At 42.1% G+C, this 23,112-nt stretch overlaps 1 protein-coding gene across 4 annotated transcripts in view; it reads right to left on the bottom strand.

Annotated features, from left to right (window-relative positions):
- The window catches only part of MYO1E (myosin IE), a 132,814-nt gene that overhangs the window by 1,156 nt on the left and 108,546 nt on the right, over positions 1–23,112 (bottom strand). For 2 of the 4 annotated variants that reach the window (XM_030015384.2, XM_030015383.1), the window contains 8 exons: positions 22,332–22,446; positions 21,459–21,628; positions 20,851–20,996; positions 12,312–12,458; positions 10,665–10,822; positions 9,734–9,826; positions 6,725–6,929; positions 461–630 (listed from right to left, as the gene is read on the bottom strand). In XM_030015384.2, coding sequence (XP_029871244.1) covers positions 461–630; positions 6,725–6,929; positions 9,734–9,826; positions 10,665–10,822; positions 12,312–12,458; positions 20,851–20,996; positions 21,459–21,628; positions 22,332–22,446 — 1,204 coding nt within the window. Of the gene's footprint in view, positions 1–460; positions 1,258–6,724; positions 6,930–9,733; positions 9,827–10,664; positions 10,823–12,311; positions 12,459–20,850; positions 20,997–21,458; positions 21,629–22,331; positions 22,447–23,112 lie in introns of those variants that run through there. The other 2 variants (XR_003923546.1, XR_003923545.2) reach the window with 2 other exon arrangements.

The raw sequence follows: 23,112 nt of genomic DNA, 5'->3' as shown, positions 1-23,112 counted from the left end.
AGCCTTGCAAAGCTCTTCCACACAGAGAGAGTTGCCTTCTGAAGGACTGAGAAGAAATGATTAGGCGAACCTGAGCTTGCTAATCTTTTGGCTGTATTGCTATGCCTTATGTGAGGTTGCTTTGGAGACCCAAAGAGCTTGGAACTGCTTTGTTACGTTTTTGTTCTTGTGCTATAGCTGTAGTTCAGGCTAACTTTCAGCCAGAGCCTGTGACAGAACTACTCTAAACTAACTGTAGAGGTCTGCAGTACCAAGTAATGCACATGTCATTGATCTGTCTCTGACATGCTTTTAAGTGAATGGGTTTGATTGATGTGGAGATTTCTCTGCTCCCTGAGCTATCATAGAAATTTGCAAGCCTAATGAGGGAAGATGTGGCTCAAAGTCATGTCTTTAGTACTAATCTTGAAGGTACACTGTCATAAGTAGTTAAGTAACAAAACCTTTTATCTCTACGTACCTTCTTTAATTATATCAATCACGTCGTTGGCATTAAAGCTAAGTTCATCTGTGTCCTGAGCATCATATGCATACAGTGCCCTGCACTGTGGTACCTGAGGCTTAGGCTTTGGCTGTGGTTTAGGCCTTCCTCCAGCTGGTGGGGGTCGGTTTGTTGTCTGCCTTCGAACACTAATGGGAGAAAAAAAAAATGTTAATGTGCTTCAAAGCTCATGACTTGAACCTAAGCTCCATCAACCCCACTGTCATAATGAACTGATTCTAAAGGATATCATGGAACAAGGAAAAAAGGATTCTTTTAAATGTCACAACAGTTAAAAAGAGCAATGTAAGACTTCTCTGTGAAAGGGACAGAGTTGCCATTTCTTCCCTACTGAAATGGATGAATGGATACTTACAAACAGCAGTTCAAATGCATAGAAGACGTTTTAGTGCTCAGGCTGGAATGTAAACAAATGTGCACATGCAGTTCATGCAGATCTTGGCAACTACACAACTTAGTCTGTCTCTCCCCGTGCCCCAACTTCACCAGGGATTTAGTTTCCAGTATTAAAAACAAAGTTCTAGCTCACAGGCTTGCTACTTTACCATTCTTGTGACTAAGCTGTAAGAGAGACTGCATCTCTTTTAAGTTGCCTCAGATTCCAGGGCCGTCTATGGACTTGTTCTGTTATAGTCAACTCTGAAGCAGCAGGGGAGATGCTGCACAAACTCTTTGTCACAGCTGTGACCACTCCAAAGATTAGGAAGGGGAAAGAGGGAAGAAATGCATTTTGCCAGCTCATCAGCTAATAAAGGCTGGAAGAGAGAACAGGTATTAGATGCAATATGTCAGTTTAAAATAAATAGTAAATAAATGTGCTGAATGACTAAAAAATGTTGCAGTGATGCGGAGGAGACTGAACGGTGATTATGTCATGTAATGCCATGGTAACAGTACACAGCTCTTGCAGAAAAGTTTTACAGTTACACAGAGTTCTAGACTAACTGTTGTTGGTATGTCTCTAGTTCCAAGTTTGTGTAATGAATGAACTGCACCAAAAAATGAGCTTTGAAGTATGGGTTAACAGCATTTCAGTTCTAAATTTATCTACTGGGAGAGAGGATTTTTCTCCTGTTGTTCAGCATGTATTGACTTTGCTTGGGATAGGGTATGTATGTTGTGAAAACTAGACCTAGGTATGGAAATGAAAGAATTTGGAGCAAGTCTTAGAATGGTTTTTTCTGCGACCACAGCAGAACAAGAACATCCTAAATGAGATGATGTTTCGCTGGTGAGAGCATGGTATTTTTCAACTCAAGCTTGTATTGGAGTGTTAGTGATAGGCAGAACTTAAAGCTGTGGTAGTACCAGTGCATCCTTCTCAGCAGCTCTGCTAAAAAATAAACCTAATTCTAACCCTTAAAAATTCTATCTATAATGACTGTAGCTTTGAAATACTAAATCCACAACTCCTCTAGCTTACTCCTTGTGTACTGGGAAGACATGATGGTGCTTTCCCTTTTGAAAAAGAACAGTCAGAAAAACTTACTGAAACCTACTGCTGAATATCATAGTACTGTTTCTTTATTAACATACCAAAAAGGAGCTTATAATGCTCAGGAAGGCAGCCTTGCAAATGTCGCTTTTGTACGAGTACTTCCGTTAGTCTGTTACTGCTGTTACGCACCTCTGGAATGTTTGCTTTTCATAGTGGTGAAGGGATTGGAGAAACTTGAGGACGGTCATACCGGGCACGGTACAAAACGGGAGGCACTGAGGGAAGATCAGGCAGAAGCCATCAGGTGTCGGGCGCACCTGCCTCCCCCGCGCCTCTGGGAGCGTGGCTCTGTTCCAGACTGGCTTTGGGAATCGAACCGGGACTCGCTCTGCTAAATAACTTGGCCCGATTACTGCTGGCTCCCTACCACTCGCAAGGGCGACGGCAGCTGGCAGGCAGTGAGAAGTAAGGCGACGAAAAGGTGTGTGGCGGTAGGGGATGGCGAAGTAAAGCCCGGCCTACGGCGGGGCCTCGCCGCGCCTTGCCGGCTGGCGCGCGGGATCCCGCGTGCCGCCAGCTGCCGCCTCCTCCGCGCGAGCAGCGCGCGCCGCCTGACGCGGCCGCTGCCAGCAGGGGGCGCGCGCCCCGCGCCGCTGCGCGCTCCCCGCGCCCCGCTGTGGGAGCCCGCCCCGGGGGGGGGGTGGGGGCGGCCGCCTCTCCACAAGCGCGGCGGGCGGTGGGGTTTCTTTTCGCCACCCCGCGTTTACCCTGAGGAAAAGTGTCCTCCATCTGTCTTCGCAGCAGCTGTTCGCGCGAGTTCCGCTCGCGAAGGGACGCTGCCGGTAGCGTCGCAGTACTCTGCTGCTTGGGAACGAGATTATACAATGGCCCTGGAAACATCGACCGGAATACGCCTCAGTAACGGTACTGGTAGGGACAGCAACTCCGTTTGTTGTATTGCTATTGTGGCTGTTACAAATTAGTCGTTTGGCCCTGTGCTCAGAGTATCTTATTATGAGCAGTAACGAAGCATTGAATAAGCTGTGTCAAAATACTCTAATTCCTAGAGTAGCCCACCGCTGTCTGAAGTCATGTGGATGTAAAACCAAATTATCACCTGCTTGTTTCAATGCCCACCTGAAATTAGCCTCATTGGGCTGCACTCTACCCCTCTGAGTGGGCCCTTACTTACTTGCCACCATTTCTGACCAAAATACTATTTTACACTTCAGGAAACACAATTCAATGAACTTGCAAGGTGTACTAGACAGGCAGCAACTTGTATACTGGAGTGTTAAGGTCCAAGAAATTACTTTGCCAGGCCCATACCTCACATGGTAGCAGCCATATTGCTACTGCATGTTGCCTACAGCTGTGGCTTGCTTTGAAAGAAAAAAGAAAAAAAAAAACCAAACCACAACAAAAACAAAAGAACAAAACAAAACAACTTGCTCCCCAACATCCTCTTCCCTCCCTCCCTCCTTCCTCAGACTCATAAGCTATGTTACTAAGTGCTCTTTTGTCTTACTTGTGGCTTCCTATAGAGAAGCTTGACTTCCACAAAATCCATCCAGAAGGGAGCAATGGATACCTGTTCCCTACTTGTTCTGGTTGCACTTACTGCTGTGGCCATTTCTGGTTGGTTTTTTTTTTTTTTTTTCCTACCCTTCTTGAGCCTATAGAGTTAGCAGTGAAAACAGTTAGCAGAGAGTGAAGATGTCATTCTAATGCAGTGTGTTTTGTTTGGGTTTTTTCTTCCCTTGGACTACATCGACCATGATTGCTATTTAAAATGGTAACTAAGTAATAAAGTTTTAATACGTGGTAATCATCCTTGTAGACTTGTAAGACTGAAACAGATGGGGTTGGTGGTGTGTACCCATAGCATTAGGAACTGTAATATGATGCAACTGATCTTTTTAATCCAATATGATAGTTCTTATCTCATTATATACTTGTTGGCTGCTACAGTAATGGCTGTGTCAGTCATAGTTGTCTGATTGATAGACATCACACTGGCTTTATCCTATGGCTTATGGGTGGTTGTTGCATGAACTGTAGTCTCAAGACAAAGTAGAAGTCTAATGCTAGTGAAACAGTTTTAACAGAATAAGTTGACCGGCAATGAGAAAACTTCACCACCTAAAGGCATGGAAGTTATTAGTTTACAAAGATGGAAATGTGTCTGAAAGCATTAGCATGTGCTGACAGTTCTGAAATGGTTAAAATAAGCAGCAGTGGCCACTTGGTTCTAATGTCTGTCTTATTTGAAGACCAAACTTCAACAGAAAAATGCTCTAAATATGCTTACAATATCTTATGGCTAACACTTGGTGCACAGTGGGGAAAAAAAAAGACTGCCATTAGTGCAACTGAAAAGACACTCTGTACATGCCTTATTTTGCTGGAGGGCTGACCACCTCTGTGTTTAGGAACTGGAAAGCCCCTTCTTAGGAAACCTGTACACATTTGATACTGAAAATCTATCAATTCTGTGTACACTTACTTATTATTTGTTTTCTATGAGGTGTCTAATGCTCACTAGAAGCAACATTGTAAGTAATATGCTAAATCAGTACGGTAGCCAGTTGGATTACGCAAAAAAGGAATGCTTAGGCTAACAGGAGAATTTAGTGCAGAACATCTGCTAAGGAGCTGAGAAGGGTCTGTTGGTACAAAAAGTTGCTCCTGATATAGTTTAAAAACAAGTGATTTTTTTGCTGCCCCTAAGAACCCCCGTTCACGTGGATCACTGGAGAAGGGGACTGAGCTGTTCCATCTAATCCCTCAGAATATTCCAGGGCTGCGGGCAAATAGGTTAAGGGGCTGCAGAAGGTCAGATGGAAACTTGGTGAAAGTTTGACTTAATCTTGATTTCTCCCAGATTACCCAAGTGCAAGCTCTTCCATATCTGGCAAAATGATTTGCTGTCAGGCCTGGGAGCTTGGGTCACAACTGACAGCTCAGAGTAAAAATATCATGACTGTTTAAGTGTTAGTGAGTCATTGCTGCATTACTACAGTCAACAATGTATGACAAGGGTAAAAGAATGCAATATTGGAATGGGATTGTGGGAGACTTTGAACTACGTGGGCACTTCCTTAGGCAAAATTCTTACTACAGCAGTGTCTCTGGTTTTACTTTGAACTTTTACATCACCTTCAGGGGATGTATGGTTCCCTAGCTGTCGTGGCAAGTGAAGGCTCAGGCTATGTGATGATTCAGTCAGGGCACTGGTGCAACATAAAGCTATCTGCTGTCAGCCAGCTGTCTCTCAGAGGCTGGGCTATAGAGGCTATCTTGCTACAGAGAGAGGTAGCAGTCTGTTAGAAGGGAGGGAAAGAGAGAGGCCATTTGGAGGAGGAAAAGCTGAGAAGGACATTGAGCTGTAATTTATTAAGAACCTGCAGATAGAGTTAGAACCTGCAAATAGAGTTCTCAGCAGGAAAAAAATCCATATTTCCTCTTGGTTTTCCCCTCAATATTATTTGGACAGAGATGTAAGAGTGATGGCTTGTTCACCATATGCAGGGCTTTCCTACTTAACAAGGAGGTATTTATCATGTATGTTTACTTGAAGAGCTGTGGACTATAGAATTGTATCTGCACTAACCATTACTACGCAAAGTTATTACACCTTACCACAGTGGATTTTTATTCTTCTAATGCAACTTGTTGATTTAATATGCTCTAGGACAACGAGCTGTTAGTAATTTCTCTGAGACTTGGTTACATCAGAATTAAATCACACAAAGAGGAAGTCATCAGCAAGGAGAAACACAAACTGCTTATTCAACCAGATAGATACATTTTTTTTTTTCCTAGAATTGCTGAATAGGCAGCAGTCTTTGATAATTAAGTGGCACTCAAATTCTTACTATAGTAAAACTCCACTAATGTTCTACAAGAGAGTGGAACGTAAGGGCTGACAAAGTAGAAACTGTTCAGTCACTGAAAAACGTAAAATTTTGTAAGGCCTTTAACATTCTGGAGCACTAAAGTCCAATAAATATTTGACAGAAGACTTCTGTCTTCATGATTTCCACAAATGAGAAGTTTTGCCTGCTTCTGGATTTTCAGTCAAGATCTGGAGCAGCTGGTTTCAGAGTTGAGAACAAATTGTTCTGCTTCCCTGTACTAAGCCCCTGATTTCTTGGTTCCATCTTTCTGCTACTTCTGGTGATTGTTTTGATGCTTTTAACTGTTGGCTATTAGGAAATACCTAGTTACAACAGTAAGACCTGCCCACCCCCAAATCTTGTAGGATTGTAATAGTAACATATTCTGGAAGGCTACAGCTTAGAAGTCCAAATGATGCTGGAATAATCTTGAAAGTCACGCTGCCAAACCTTCCTCCTAAAAAGAAGTACAAATCTGGTATATGAGTCGTGAGTCAAAGCTGAAACAAAACTACTATTAGCCAGCATTTCTGGGCATGACAGTTGCTGTAAAATACCACATCTATGGCTTATGATCTGTAAACCAGAAGGGAAAGAAGGCCTAGTTAAAAAAGTGTCTTAATGTCCTTAAGTAGAAGGTACCATGCAAATTTAAGGTATTAAACTAGAACTCGTTTACCTTCATTCCTAAAGGCCTATGATGGAATATGTGTGGAATATATGGAAATCCTGTGGAAGATGATGATACCTTTGAGTACAGCTCAATAGCACAATCTGGTCATCTATGTACACAATATGAGTTCATCAGTCACGAACAGTTCAAGTGTGTGAAGCTATTTACAAAAATTGACAGGTTTTTTTCTCAGATTTAATGTAAAATCTTACCCAGCTGCTCCTTGGTCAGGTACTTTCAGGAAATCCAAGCTTTCTGGTTGCTGTGAAATCTTGCCTGATCCTCCAGACAGTTGCCGTGGTAAAGTTGGTCGTGTCATATTTGTATACAGGTTTTTCTGATTGGCCCATTGATTTCCTGGGACATGGGCAAGTGGTACAAACTGTGGGGGATTTATTACTCCGTTTTGCTGCTGACCTAGAAGTAAATGAAGTGTGAACACATCCAATCCAAACTACAGCTCAATAAATGTAACCTTTTCCTTGTCTTGATGGCTCAGCTGTCAGTTAGATTCAGCTGTCAGTGAGACTCAGCTATCAAGGAACTTGAAAACAAAATAATGTTGAAATCTTAAAGTTTGATTTATACAGTTTTGGGTGTGCTGGCGATCTCTTTTGGGTTCATGCCTTCATGAAGTTTGAGACATGTGCCTTGAACATCACAATCAAGCAAGAGCATTAGGTCTCAGCTAAATTCAACCTTATTAATTGCTTAGCTAGCTTGTAACCACCACACCTCTATTTAAAACACTGCACAAAATTTTATCCAGATGAGGGTCAATCTAAAGCTAGCTAGAATTGCTGGGGGTCTCTTTTTAAAGTTCCAACTCCATCCAACTCCCTGAATACAGGGCAGACTGTTTTTTAAGTTGCTACAAATATTTGTCTATTTTAACAAGCAAGTGTTTTTTTTTCCTTTTTTTATTTGTTTGTTTTGTTTGGTTTTTTAAAAAGCCTTGCTGCTACTTTGATAGCTTAAAAGTTATGCCTCTAACTTGAATTTAAAACAAACCCACCCATGTCTGAGCTACTTGCAGGATCAGGGCCTAAGGAGCTCACTTCTGCATGTTCTACATTCCTAAAACCCCCACTGAATAAAATGGGAGCTATGCTTATATTAAAAATCAGATTGCTTAATGCTGTGGGTAATCCTCTCCTTTTTCCATTGTAATTATGCCTGTTGAAAATTAGCAGAATGAATAGCTGTGCAGAGAGGAGAAGTCATAGTCATGACACTTCAAAAAACCTTACTGCATTCAACAGCTGGTCTTTGTTTCTGATATTCTCTTGATAGTGTGGCAGAGCTTAAGTCATCATAAACTCATACATAAAACTCACTCTGGGACACAAGCTAGTATGGCACATACATTATGGTTATATAAATAAAGGTTTGTTTTATGCTGAACATATACATAACAGTCTGTTCAGCTGCTGGACCATTAATTTCAAAACAGGTGAAAATAGGAGAATCCACTTCAAATTATCAGACGATGGCCCACAGTGTTACTTCCTCACATAGTGAGAGCAGGATGGAGGGATTTTTTTTGTGACTTTCAAGGAGGAATGTGCCCAAATCCTGCAATTGCCTCAGACTCCTTTAAAGTCTGGGCAGTCTAACTGGAACCCTTTTGTAACACCTGTCTTCAATCTTATTTTTCCAGCTCTAACTGGCTATTTTACAAAAGATTTTGAATTTTAAAAAAAACCAAAACCCCAAACAAAAAAACAGTTACAGTAATTGATTTGAGGTCTGCATGAAAGAATTCTACTCACCTTTTAAACATGATACCCTAATGCATAAGGGCCAACACCGCATTTAACTTCAGTAGTTACACTTATCCTGCCCGGACACTACAGTGTGGTTTCACTGGTCTGTGAACATATAGTTCAACTCCACAGTTGAACACTAGGGAAATGGTGGTTCAATAGAATATTGTTCTCTCCTCGGAGTTCACAGGCTAAATTAATTTTTTCTCTCTAGGGCAGAGTTGAAACACCCTGATGACATCAATCCCATGCAGAAAGTTAGCCCAGTGTCTTGCTGCACAGAGAGGCAGGCTCTTCTAATTAGGACTGACTGTTGACATGTCTGTTCAGGAGCTGTCATAAGCACTAAGGGATACATGATTACAAAAGGCCATGCTGCAGGTACGGGCATCCACTGGTGCCTCGGACTTGCGTGCAAATCTACATCCCTTATCTACGTGAGGCAAGTTTGGGCTTGGTCTGCAGGCGCAAGGCTTCTTCAACCAATGTTTTTGTCATTTTCATGTAGCTATAAAACTGCTGAAAGAGTTTTTGAAAATATTAAAACAGACTTTCCTTGCTTTAACTCACCCTGTATGAATATTTACTATCTGCATTTGCAGACAGGTTAACTCCTTTAACTACAGTAATTTCCCACTTTACTACGAGCAGTTCTTGCAGATCATGCAGTCCTTAGTCTGACTCATACAGCTATGAGGATTGGGAATTGTCTAGTTAATTTGGTGACCACGACTGATTGCACACCCCACTTACTTACACCATTAGCATTATGCTTCTCAATAAACAGCAGCTGACTGAAAGAGAACCCTTTGTTAAAAAAAAGTACTCTGGGAGTGTAAGTAAATAAAAAACACTTGGGAAATGTTGGGTCAATGGAATATTGTTCTCCAGTCTGAGTTCACAGGCTAAATTAATCGTATGTCTCAAGGGCAGAAGTGAAACACCCTAATGACATCAATCCCATGCAGAAAAAGCCATGCTGCTTACTGGCACAGCTGGAAAAAGCCATGCTGCTTACTCTCAGCATTCAGCATATGCAAAAGTTACGTAACAGGGTAGGACAATGAGACATAAATTGCATTCTATTGTTTATTGGCACTGAAAGCAGTTTCATTGTAAAGCATCGTCTATGGCTTGATAAGAGTATATCTTTTACCCTTGAAAGGAAAGTGGAGAAGGCTAGTTTTAGATTCAGTGTCTTCTACTAAGTGGCTGAACATGCCAGCATCCATGACAACCAGGATAGCTCTGGTGGAATACCAGTCTGATCGTCTGCAGACTTCAACAATACACTTCATAAAATGCCTACAATGTATGCTTTCCAGACAAGACTTTTTAAAGAGCATTTTTAACCTTTACTATGATTTCTTAGTGGGTAAAAATTACCAGATGACAAGAGTAAAGTGAAAGCCTGAATTTGGAATTTTGTTTTTGCCCAAGGCTAAGAGAACTTACCAGGAGGAGGTGGTGCGGCTCTCGTAGGATAAGTCTGACTTTGAGACCTGTTGGAATACCCTCTACTTGGGGTAAGGTTCCGTCTAGTAGGACCTAAAAGAAACCAGCAGCATTTTGTTACCCTTTCACAATTACATTAGTTAGGTAAGTCCTTCTGCCTGCCAGACCCCTACTCTCTGATCAGAAAGAGCTGATCTTCAGGTATGAATCTGACTCCTGCAGTATTCGCCAGGTTGTTCTAAAGCTTTAGGTGTAACAACGACGACAGGCATATTCTCCCTTTTGTGATCCAGCTCAGCCACAGGACATGAAGTAAAGCTATCTCAAGACTACAGTAAATGAGGCCCAAAAGACCACTAGCTTTATGAACTTGTTTATAAACCATGGATAGCTGGCACAGCAGTACTTTTGACTATACTGTTTCTGATCAGCAATTAGTACGTGAAAAACGTAGGACACGAAACCTGTGAGGCTGGTAGATTTACAGCTCCATCTTTGGTGATGTACAGAGGTTACCTTTCCTCATATCACAACCTGCTCTGTCCTGACGCAGACCTTTCTACATCAGCAAGACTGTAGGAACTACAGGAGCTCAGAGCAGAGTGAAAGACTCTTCCCCAAAATGCTTGGCTAATTGTGCCATTTGTACTATGTCACATGTTTAAATGCCCTCATTTCTTTTGGTGCAGGGCAAAGAATTTCAGATGTTTCAGAAACGGTATATAGTGAAAGTAACAGAATTCCAGCATGACTGTAGAGCAGCATGGAGTTCTGCTGTATCATTAGGATCTATAACTTGGATCTTCTTTTAAGTATTACAGAGAAATAATAAAGAACACGCTAAGGCTACAGGCAAGCAAGGAGAGAAAGAGTCAACCATTCTCTAAATTTCTAAACCGTTCACTAATTTCTAAAGGAAATTGATACTTACGGGAATTCTTTGGTAGCCCTGGTCCGATGCTGATCTGCAGCACTTTATTACTTGGCTTGAGAATGGCTGTATCTCCTTGGCCTTGCATAAATTGCACTTGTCGAGAACCACCACTGCTCCAAGGCCCCCAACTCTCCTTTTTCAGCTTCACTTCAAGTCTAATGTAAGCACATCAGGACAATATCACTTGGCAGCAGATAACTTAGAAATATAAAAGTAAAAACCTTAGACTGAGAATCTGTATTCCCCGAGTGACGTAGCTGACATAAACCACCTAATTAAATCTCCATGCTTTATAAAATGTTCTTAACTGATGCTTTAACTTTCCTGGTAAAGCTACTCAAAGGAAGTTTAAGATGCCTTGGAGCGGGTGGAGAAGACAGTGAGCTTTGAAGAAAAATGTGCAAAGGTCTGAGTAAGAGATGTATCTGCCATCAAACATCACTGCCTCTGCAGCAGACTCTACTGGAGCAAGCTAAGCAAGCTAGAGTGCTCTCTTCCTAAACATTCTTCTGTATATACCATTAGATATATATACACACATTAGATGTATACATATGTGTATATATTGGCATGTATATGGCAATGTATGCTTTAGGATTGGGCCTTGTGCATGTTCTGGGAGTAAACAATTTTGCATACACATACTTCAATCTTTCCAATTTAAACTTTTTTCCGTGTGTGCGCACACACACATATATAGTCTTTCCCAGCATTTCCACACTATCCATCTGCTCTGAACTGTACTCAGATATGAGCTAAGGAAATTACAGTTTGGTTTTGGGCAAGACCCCAGAAGTATAATACATCACATCTTACATAAACAAAAAATGTACTCAATACCGGCTTTAGATTCCCAATGTACAGGAGTATGCGATACAGGAATGTTATGCACTTCAATTCTTCTCCTACACCCTTTCCAAACTAAAATACTACTCTCCCATTACCTTTTATAATTCTCCACTTTTTCAAAGGAAATAAAATAAACATACAAATCCAAGGCCTACTCTTGCTATCTGCTTAACGGGTAGGAGTATTAACAAAAGAACACATTTGTTGGGAGAGTTTCCAGCATGCCCTTACAGCTAAAATGCACATCAAACATTCTGTAGCTTTTCAGGCTTGTTTCTAAAAAATGTTCCAAATATCATTTACTTTATGAGGCTCCTTTAGAACTATCTTTTCACCCTGCAGTCCTCTGTCCCCACAACAAACTTCAGAATTTCAGATTCTTACATTATGTCTCCAGAATTGTCTTTCAAACTCTTCCATCATGATGCTTCCACTCCTAGGTCAGCTGGAAGAGGATGCTCCCTTCTTATGATAGGGATGCATCATGATGATGCACACAGCTGCAGACCCTTGAGCCTGATGCCATGTTCAGTAGAATGAAGGCAACTCTTCTATGCACACAGACAGTGGAAAGCGGCAGACAGCCCAGGCACAATCCTAACCTATTACTCTGACAAGCTAATCAGAAAGTCTGGTCTTCTTGCACATACAGATTTTTACACTGTGCTGCCTCTTACTATTTTAAAACAAAGCATAGTGTCAGGAGCTCAACAGTTAGCACTCACTCATTTGCCTTCGCAGCAACAACAAAGACTATTTATTCTTAAAAGCCCATTGAAAAAAACCATAACTCACGTATTGCTAAATTTCAGAGGTAGTTTTCTTTGTGTTTTCTCTTCGTATCGTTTTGATAAGAGGCTTAAAAACTCAGTTTTGAAGACCGATTCCAGCAAACTATCATATTCCTGTTCATGTAGAATGAAAACATCATCCTGCATTGTGCTGAAAAGAAATCAGAGCATGTATCATTCAGATTAAAATTTCATCAGCAAATACAGCCAGCATTATAATGACATTTGCAGAGTACTTGGGGTTAATTTTTAAAAACATAAGAAAGTCCAAGCAGCATTAATTGTAGAGTCTTGCTTTCTGAGAACAGGTTTGAGGTTTTTTTCAGGAGTTGATAATGGAATATCTGAAACAATCCTTACTGGGAAACAGGAATATTAGTTAGTCATTTTACAGTAATTACAGTCAGTAAAAGAATATGTGCTATTAAAGTTACAATTAAAGTCCAACTCTTCAGTAATGGCAACACTTGTGATTAGAGGTGAATTGGAAACTTGAAGGTTACTAAAGTAAGACTGAAACCCAAAGCAAGTAAATTCGGAATGAAAACTTTCAACTTTCCATTGGCTTTAGCTTGGACTGGTTTAACACAGTATAAAACCCAAGCACATTGGGTTCCATTGCCACCTTTGGATCAGTTCCTATTTACACCTGCTGAAAATGCTGCAAAACACTTCACAGAAAATTATATCCACATCAGTAATTTGCAAGGCTGATTTCTGCCCATCCAGAGTCCCCACAGTAAAAACAGTTCTGTCACATCCTAGCCAGGATTACTATTGTTCCAGCATGCTTATAATTTGTTTATATGTGTATCGTTCTTCCTTTTAACAGCATGTTGGCATGCTTCTTAGCTGTAACTACCCTGGTGCCTGTCTGCTTCTGCACTCTCTCTACAAAGTAGAGGTATAAACAGAGCTTTCTAAATAAAACTGTAAAACCTGAAAATGGAGGCCATGGGTCCCCTCCTTACTTCTTGACTTGAATAGCATATAAGCAACCACAGGATGCTCTGGTTCAATTTGCTGACCCACAGTAAAGGAATTGTATTTTGAAGCTGGTTAGCATCCCACTGGATGAGCTTACAGAACCAGGTCATTGCACGGAGCGCAATGCTAGATCAGACACAACAAAATGGTGGGAGCAAAATGACAGAGGGAGGGGACCACCCGTTGGGCAGCCACCCACATTTGCATTGGATTAGAAGTGACAAGAAACCTCTAATTTCATGTATGACTTCATAACCAGTTTAAATCAGGTTAACATTGTTGTGCTGTCAGAAGGGGCAGCCTTCCCTCTGCCCCTCACCCTCTTTGTTCATGTGCATATCTGTTCCTTCTCTCATGCTAGAATCCATCCCCTGCCCTTTCCTGGTAGATTAATTTTCTGCTTCCCTTACTTTTCAATGTCTCATCCATATCTCCACGCAGCCACCTGAGTGCTAGCTAGTGTAGGAAAATGCGTGGCTGGGAGAAAAGACAGCACAGGACTTTTGACAACTGCAGAGCTGAGAATTCCTTAACCTTATCACAGAAGAATTATCACATCACCAGCGTGATATTTCACAAAATGGAGTACAACCATTGAAGAAAGGAGCATTAGTTAGACATTGTTAAGTATTCCTGGCAGAAAATGTGTGGCTCCTTTTCATGGTTGTTTAGTCCGCTGCAGGGAGTCTAAAGCCAAAGCTTCTCTGCTCTTTTGTCAATGTTGTTGGTCCATCTTCTGCTGCTATTACTAGTATCAGAAAATACTATTTGATAACAGCAATTTATTTCAATACATTAGATATCACCTACCAACTGAAAAAGGCACTCTCAGTTTGCATTTCTGTCTGGAGAAATGGACCTTTCAAATCCTGTTGAATTTAGAATTAACATTCATTACAAGTTTTCACCGTTTTTTCTAAAAAACAGTATACATAACTCAGAAGTGTGAAGGCATTGCAGTGGTTAAGGCTGTGGAAAACCAGACAGGTGGCTTTGGCAGCCACGTGAAGGGCAAGCCAAAGTTACATACCTGTCACTAAGAAACATCTTCTTTCAATGGTTTGCATAGCAATACATCACACAAAGAAGGTGCCAATATCTCACCTGAATCTATATATGTATTGCTTCAACATTTCAGAGTTAACTCCAAAAATAAATTAATTATAGCACATAAGGAACTCAAAGAACATTCAACTCAGAAAAAACAAGCCTGCACCTTCTATCAGAGACAATATTATTAGGTCTATTTGCCCTCATCACTGTTTTCTGATTCTAATTACCTAGCAATCAACAGCTTTCCACTTTGAGCATGCTCCTCCCTTTTCCTCTCCCAGCTGGTTTGCCTGATTGCTGATTCTATAAATCTGAAAGGGGGAGCAGGCCTAGTTTTCTGACCCTCGCTTTTCATCTAGTTACTGAAGACTATGACTTTCTCTACAGACTTTTAAGTACCTTTTCATGCAGAATTAAAAATAGCTTCATAGTGCTGCTAGAGGTGCTCTTGACTGTCAGGTATAAAAATACAGTTCTAACCCACTTGAGACATTAGGTAAAGGATGAGTTGTATCACTGTTTTTCTAAAAATCTACCTACCACCTCTGTACTCCACACTCTTCTTTAAAATTCTGAAATCTTTCCCATAGTTTGGAAAAGGGTGTATGAAACTACAAACTTGCCTGATTAGTATTCAAAATAGCAATAAGAAATCTATAAAAATAAAGTAAGAGTATGACCTCCTTTCCTATCATCAAGCAAATCTAGAGCCTCAGCAAGGTTCTGAATGAGCTGTGTAACAAAAGCACAAGACGCACAGTAAATATTATCTAGTCAGTGGTCCGTTTTTTGCTGGTTTGGTGAAGAGTCTGACTTCACAATGCTGTTAGGATGTCCTGTGTCACTCCTTATCAGATAAATTATAAAGCTCAGTTACTTATTGTTACTAAAAATGCAAGAACATTTCCATGAGAGTATGGGTTGTCATTCTCAGTACCCTGAACAAATTCCAAGTTGGGCATTTGCACTTTAAATTGCAACTCCTTTAGTAATTCAAATTGTTATGTAGTGTTAATTGCTGTTAATACATGTCAGTACTACTGATTATTCTGCATTTATTGTGTATAAATGTATTGCTACAGGCTTACATCAATATATTGCGCATGGGTTTCTAGAAAAGTATTGTTTAGATAGCAATGCAAGAATCCAGTTATCCTCTCTCCCCCTTTGATTTAAAATGTATTTAATTATGTACTGATTTAGTTAAAATGTAATATTGCATGAACCATAGTACTAACAACAACTGAAACTTTTAAGACTTTGAGGCTGCAATATAGAATAGAGCTAAATCCATTCTGGATAAGCTCATGAAGAATGTTATTGCAATTATTTTCTTGCAGCACCAGAGGTTTGAGATTCACTTCAAAACCCATCAGAAATCAATTATCTCAGCAGTGTAGAAAATTTAAACTATAGGGACAATAAACTGGAGTTTTGAAAACACATGAGAGAATGCAAGTTAGAGCAATACAATTTTGCTTTGAGCCAGATATCTGAAAAACTGTTTTGGCGTTTTTGTTGTGTTTTTTTTCCCCAAAGATACATAGTAGGTAATACATGTGCTAAATAAAGGTTTCACTCTAGTTTTACAAACTGAAGACTGTTAAATATTACAAGTGCTAACTCCTGCCACTGAGACCTCAGATTCGAGAGAAGCAGTAACTTTTACAGCCTCTGCAGCCAGAGCATTATATTACTACTAAGTCACTTCAGTACAGAGTTAAGAGATCCCTTGATTAAGACCCATTTTGAACTCAGGCCATACTAACATGGTAACAGGGAAAAGCCTTCTTGCCTCCATAGGATTTTAGGGTTTGGTTTTGGAGGAATACCTGGACAGTTTGATAGCTTGTAATTCTGAATCTACTTTTAACATATACCAAACCCAATGTTTTTTACAACAAAATAAAATCAATAAGCTAAGCTCAAAACATTATTAGACAGAATCATAGAATCATAGAATGGTTTGGGTTGGAAAGCACCTTAAAGATCATCTAGTTCCAACCCCCCTGCCATGGGCAGGGACACCTTCCACTAGACCAGGTTGCTCAAAGCCCCATCCAACCTGGCCTTGAACACTTCCAGGGATGGGGCATCCACAGCCTCTCTGGGCAACCTGTTCCAGTGTCTCACTGCCCTCACAGTAAAGAATTTTTTCCTAATATTTAATCTAAATCTACCCTCTTCCAATGTAAAACAGTTACCACTTGTCCTATCACTACATGCCCTTGTAAAAAGTCCCTCCCCATCTTTCCTGTAGGCACCCTTTAAGTACTGGAAGGCTGCAATAAGGTCTCCCTGGAGTCTTCTCTTCTCCAGGCTGAACAACCCCAACTCTCAGCCTATCCTCATAGGAGAGGTGCTTCAGCCCCCTGATCATCTTCATGGCCCTCCTCTGGACCTGCTTGAGCAGGTCCGTGTTTGTTGTATGCTGGGGGCCTCAGAGCTGAATGCAGTATTCCAGGTGGGGTCTCACCAGAGCGGAGTAGAGGGGGAGAATCACCTCCCTCAACCTCCTGGCCACACTTCTTTTGATGCAGCCCAGGATACGGTTGGCTTTCTGGGCTGCAAACACACATTGCCGGGCCATGTTGAGCTTCTTGTCAACCAACACCCCCAAGTCCTTCTCCTCTGGGCTGCTCTCAATCCACTCGTCACCCAGCCTGTATTTGTGCTTGGGATTGCCCCGACCCATGTGCAGGACCTTGCACTTGGCTTTTTTGAACTTCATGAGGTTCACACAGGCCCACCTCTCAAGCCTGCCAAGGTCCCTTTGGATAGCATCCCTTCCCTCCAGCGTGTCGACCACACCACACAGCTTGGTGTCCTTGGCAAACTTGCTGAGGGTGCGCTCAATCCCACCGTCCATGTCGCCGACAAAGACATTAAACAGTGCCGGTCCCATTACTGACCACTGAGGAACACCACTTGTTGCCGGTCTCCACTTGGACATCGAGCTGTTGACCACAACTCTGAGTGTCACCGTCCAGCCAATTCCTTATCCACCAAGTGGTCCATCCATCAAATCCACGTCTCTCCAATTAAGAGACAAGGATGTCGTGTGGGACAGCGTCAAATGCTTTGCACAAGTCCAGGCAGATGATGTCAGTTGCTCTTCCCTTATCCACCATTGCCATAACTCCATCGTAGAAGGCTACAGAATTTGTCAGGCAGGATTTGCCCTTAGTGAAGCCATGTTGGCTGTCACCAATCATCTCCTTATTTTCCACGTGCCCTAGCATAGTTTCCAGGAGGATCCACTCCATGATCTTGCTGGACACAGAGGCAAGACTGACTGGCCTGTAGTTCTCCAGGTCTTTTGTTTTTCCCTTTTTAAAAAGGGGGGTTACATTTTCTCTTTTCCAGTCAGTGGGAACTTCCCTGGACTGCCACGACTTCTTAAATATGATGGATAGTGGCCTAGCCACTTCATCTGCCACTTCCCCCAGGACCCGTGGATGCACCTCATCAGGTCCCATGGACTTGTGCACCTTCAGGTTCCTTAGATGGTCTCAAACCTGATCTTCTCCTGCAGTGGGTGGTTCTTCATTCTCCCAGTCCCTGCCTTTGACTTCTGCGACTTGGGTGGTGTGGCTGGAGCACATGCTGGTGAAGACTGAGGCAAAAAAAGTCATTGAGTACCTCAGCCTTCTCCATGTCCCGGGTAACCAGGTCTCCTGTTTCCTTCCAGAGAGGACCCACATTTTCCCTAGTCTTCCTTTTATCACTGATGTACCTAGCCAGATTTAATTCTATCAGGGCTTTAGCTTTCCTAACCTGATCCCAAGCTGCTCAGACAATTTCTCTGTATTCTTCCCAGGCTACCTGTCCTTGCTTCCACCCTCTGTAGGCTTCCTTTCTGTGTTTGAGTTTGTCCAGGAGCTCCTGGTTCCTCCATGCAGGCCTCCTGGAGTTTTTGCCTGACTTCCTCTTTGTTGAGATGCATCGCTCCAGAGCTTGGAGGAGGTGATCCTTGCATATTAACCAGCTTTCTTGGGCCCCTCTTCCCTCCAGGGCTTTATCCCATGGTACTCTACCAAGCAGATCCCTGAAGAAGCCAAAGTCTGCTCTCCTGAAGGCCAGGGTACTGAGCTTGCTGTGCACCCTCCTCACTGCCCTAAGGATCTTGAACTCCACCATTTCATGGTCACTGCAGCCAAGGCTGCCCTTGAGCTTCACATTCCCCACCAGCTCCTCCTTGTTGGTGAGAACAAGGTCCAGCATAGCACCTCTCCTCATTGGGTCCTCTGTCACTTGGAGAAGGAAGTTGTCATCAACGCATTCCAGGAACCTCCTGGATTGCTTATGCCCTGCTGTGTTGTCCCTCCAACAGATATTGGGGTGGCTGAAGTCCCCCATGAGGACCAGGGCTTGTGAACATGAGGCTGCTCCTATCTGTCTATAGAGGGCCTCATCCGCTCGGTCTTCCTGGTCAGGTGGCCTGTAGCAGACCCCCACTGTAATGTCACCTGTCCCTGCCCTCCATTTAAGTCTGACCCATAAGCTCTCGGTCAGCTCCTTATCCATCCCTAGGCAGACCGTGACCTCCGGCTGGTCATTGACCTATGTCCCCCTCCTCGCCTCCCCTGCCTGTCCTTCCGAAAGAGCCTGTATCCTTCCATTCCAACACTCCAGTCACAGGAGCCATCCCACCACGTCTCAGTGATGCCAATAAGATCATATGTAATAAAGTAAAATACATATTTCCTCTGAACGAAGCACATTTCGTTTTGCTTCAGAAGTTTCTGTGGAACTGTTATTTACATGTGAGGGGAGTGTAACAGCTTTCAGTAACTTGGCAGGCAGCCGTCCTTTTAGCTGACTCAGTGTGACTATGCCTTTGGAATGCTACAGGCCCAATTCAAGTGTCTGGCTGCAATCTGTTTGAGGTTTGCACAGCACACAGTCCAAACTTGGAGCACTAAAAAGCTAGGTTCCACTCTCATCCTTAACCCAGATCTACTACAGTTATTTTGTTGCAACTTCTGTTCTAAAGTTGTATGATAAATAAACTACAGGTTTTGAAAATGGTACTGTGAGCAGACACATCTTGCAGACCTTTCCCTAATCTTGATGGCTGTGAAGAATTCTGGAAAAATATGAAATCTGCTTAAGTACTGAATAATGTCTGTAAGAAAATTTCTGGCTATGCTAATGGGGGCGTTTTATAAGCATATCCAAAAAACCTTTACAGTAGCTATCAATACACAGTACTCAAGTGTAGACTTGTATTCTGTTAAAATAGTAATTTATTTCAATATTTAAAGTACACTTGTTGCCCTGGATCGGTATTCTTTTGTGTTAAATTACACTCAGCTATGAGCTCTGATAAACTGCAATGAGGTATCCGGAGATGTTGTTCACTCATCTTCAAAGGGATGAAATGATGTAGGCAATAATCCACTGGTCTCATCGGCAGTTTCTTCCTGGTTTTGCTCACCTAACTGGGTTTCTCAGCTCTGTGTGGACACCTCAGATATCTCCTGCAATCTGGGATTGGCTTGTGTGGCAGAACATTCCCCCCACCCCTCTCCCCAACTCCTGCCAGCAGGAAACAAAACTTCTCCAGGAAGGGAGAAGGGGAAGGAAAGCCTGGAGTCTGCAGGTTGAAATTTGAACTGGCCAGTCGAGACGCGCCAGGTACACCGAGGTGACCCTCCTGGCCAATAGAATTAAATGTCCACAGGTCAGATTCGACAGGGGTATAAACAGGGTCCCGCCGGAGGACACGCTGCAATCAGTCCTCCTGGGAGCAGCGGGTCTGCAGTCGGGGACTCCCCCTCGGGTCGGGGCACCGCCCGAGGTAACTCCTCGAGGGAGAGAGCCCTCAGCTTTTAGGTGAGCGATACGCGCGTTTTGAGCCATCACTTTAAATCTTGGGGATTCTTAAGTCAGCCGTGTAGTATTAGTTCTCTTTACATCATTGAGCCTGTGGTTTTATAAAATGTTACCGGACTTCTAACTAACTTTTGCTGAAAAATAAATCGGAGTTTTAACACCTGTTGGATTTGGTTAGTCATGCATCCATAACAGCTTGACATTCAGTCAACAGATGTGATGTGAAATCCAACTATAAATAAAGGCTTTAGTAGCTCACCAGAGAGAGAACACCCCTTTAGGAAGCAGCGGATATGTACAAGGTGTACTTCTGTAAGAAAGAATTATTTCTGGGATACAAGCTTGAGCCAAAACTTATTAGAACCTGCTTGTGCATGGTAAATATATGTTTCACAGAATACATTTTTGGGGACACACCAGGCAGGTGAGACCCAGTGTAAGTGAAACATTTTAACAACTCGTCAGAAAATGTTTGTGTGCTGGCTATAAACATCTATTGCTGTAAGGCACTTACTCGGGCTGGGAGTGAAAATAAGGCTACAGATTTCTTTGTTCACAAGATTCAATTAATACAGCTTAAGAAAATTCACCCTTCATCAATCAACTTATTTCCCCGTCCTACACAAATTTCTCTGTCAATGTAAAGATATTTTCAAGGTACTGACCTTAGAGAGACGGAAAGAATTCTCTCCACTTCCATCCTTCGCTTTAAGACTTCCTTCACTTGGCCTTTCTCTGGACCCTGCTTTATCTTTTCACGCCCAATCAGGTATATGCACTTTGGAGTGAGGACAAGATCTCGCTTCACGCTCTGAAACACAAAATTGTTTGAAAATACATAGCTATGCAGAGATCAATGCACTAATGTCGTGGTGCTATTCCAAAGATACATAACGTACTATGATTTGGGGCAATACTGTTAGTCTTTGGTTTAAGTGAAAGAAATACTGATGTGATTAATCACACAACCTCAGAGTCAGATTGCACCGGACAGGAAAGCAGCTTTGTTCCCCATTTCCTAACTATTGTAGCTTTCTGCCCAGCAAGTCCCATAAAGCCTTCACTCTGGGACAATAGGTTTGACAATGGCAATGGTCTGATCACAAGGGCGTAACTGCTTCCCTATGTGTCTTTAACTTAGAAGACACTTTCTTCAAGCTGCTATCCTAGATGGTATGACACTAACATGGTGGAGTTTCTGTTAAAGGATGGTAAAGACATCTGTAACTCCCTAGCAGAACTAATCATTAGTGGATGTTGCTCTTAAACCTACCTTAAACCGTCTATCGTATTTAGTTACGGTGTCTGCAAAATCAATCTTCTCCCGTTTGCCCACAAACTGGCGTAGCTCTGGATGGTCCTCCATGCCTATGTAATCTCCCACAAAATTCCTGTTAATGCTGTTCCGTCTTCTCTCTTTCTTGTTCAGCAATAAATCTGATGCTTAAATACCAAAAGTAAACATTGATTAATAGTATTTACTAGATTTTCTAAACCCATGATCTGAAAGAGCTCACTGTTTCAAGCAGAACTTTTTGGGAAGGAGTGATAATCAAGTTGTTTATAATACGGAAGAAACAGTGAAGTACTGCTACTAATCCTTTATATAAGGATCCATGTGATCATTAAATCCATTCCTAATGAAATACACTGATGGCAAGCTCAGCAGTTCTGATGAATTGGGAGCACTTCTAGAACTACAGAATTTCTCATTCATTGCTGGAAATTAAAGATTAACTCTTCCAAACCCAGAGTGTTGTTCATTCACATAACCCAAGTCACACATGCAACTAAGCATTACAGCCCTTGGATTGATTTGTATCATCTACAGACCATCCAGGTCCTGTATAACTGTGGGAAGCTTTTCCTTTTTTACTTCCCCTGGAACATCTCTGATCTCTGTCCTACTCGGTCAGGCTTTGTTTTGAGAGCAAAACACTGGGTAGACCAAGAAATCCATAAATGCAGAGCAGCCAACCTCATCAGTGGTACCTTAGGGATCCAACAATTTGCAGTCATTCCTAGATGGTCATCTGCAATGCAATGGTTTCCTCTACAGAGAGAGAGATTTCCTGCATCTCCTGTGGCACTCTTTCTGTTCCTGGAACCATGTGTGAAATATCTGTCATCTGAAGTTATGACCTACCTTCTTCTCTCATCTGTACGTATTTTTTCCTGGCCACATACTTCCTCCATGCCTTCTGGATGGCCCTGGCATACCCATCATACTTCCTCTCCCTCATCTCTTCTAACAAAAATAGCTGTACAAAGAGACAGTAGGGTGGGTCAAACATTTTACATGAAAAGTTCAAGATAAAGCTGTATTTTACTTTCAACAACTTTCCAGTGCATTTCACTCTAGATCCAAGCTGGTGCCTCTACCACAACTATGGGATCTGAGATCAGAATGTTAAAGTAACCTTCTTCTGGAAGAAATTTCTGATGACTGAGTGGTTCTGGCTCTTACCAGTCTACTCATTAATCTTGATACCCAATGATGAAGGAAGAGGAATATGGATTCTCCCTGAAATATTCTACTGGTACTACTCAAGGTTCTCCACTGGGCATCCATCCAGCCTCCACCTTTACATTCTCCAAAATTCATATTCCTCTTGTCAGAATGTTAGCATGTCTATGGGGATCTGCGCAATGTGTAACGTAACGCACTGCATTCACATGCAACTTTCCTCCCTGTCTGAGTTTCATACTCTTATATCCACTGGCTCCATTCTTTCCCAGCAGTGAAGTTTGTCAGCTGGCTGCAGGATTTACAACTACTATCTTGTATTTCAGTATGACATAATAAGATTTTGGGGTCTAAAATATTGTCAGAATTCAAGAGAAAATGCTGATTTATCAAAACAGGAAGGGAAGGTGCATCCCCTTTTTTGAGAATTTCCCAGGTCCCACTAGAATATATGTAAATT

The sequence above is a fragment of the Aquila chrysaetos genome, chromosome 5, assembly GCF_900496995.4.
Source record: "Aquila chrysaetos chrysaetos chromosome 5, bAquChr1.4, whole genome shotgun sequence".
Lineage (NCBI taxonomy): Eukaryota > Metazoa > Chordata > Aves > Accipitriformes > Accipitridae > Aquila > Aquila chrysaetos.
Note: the sequence above shows the minus strand (reverse complement) of the source record. Positions and strands in the feature narration are given on the sequence as shown.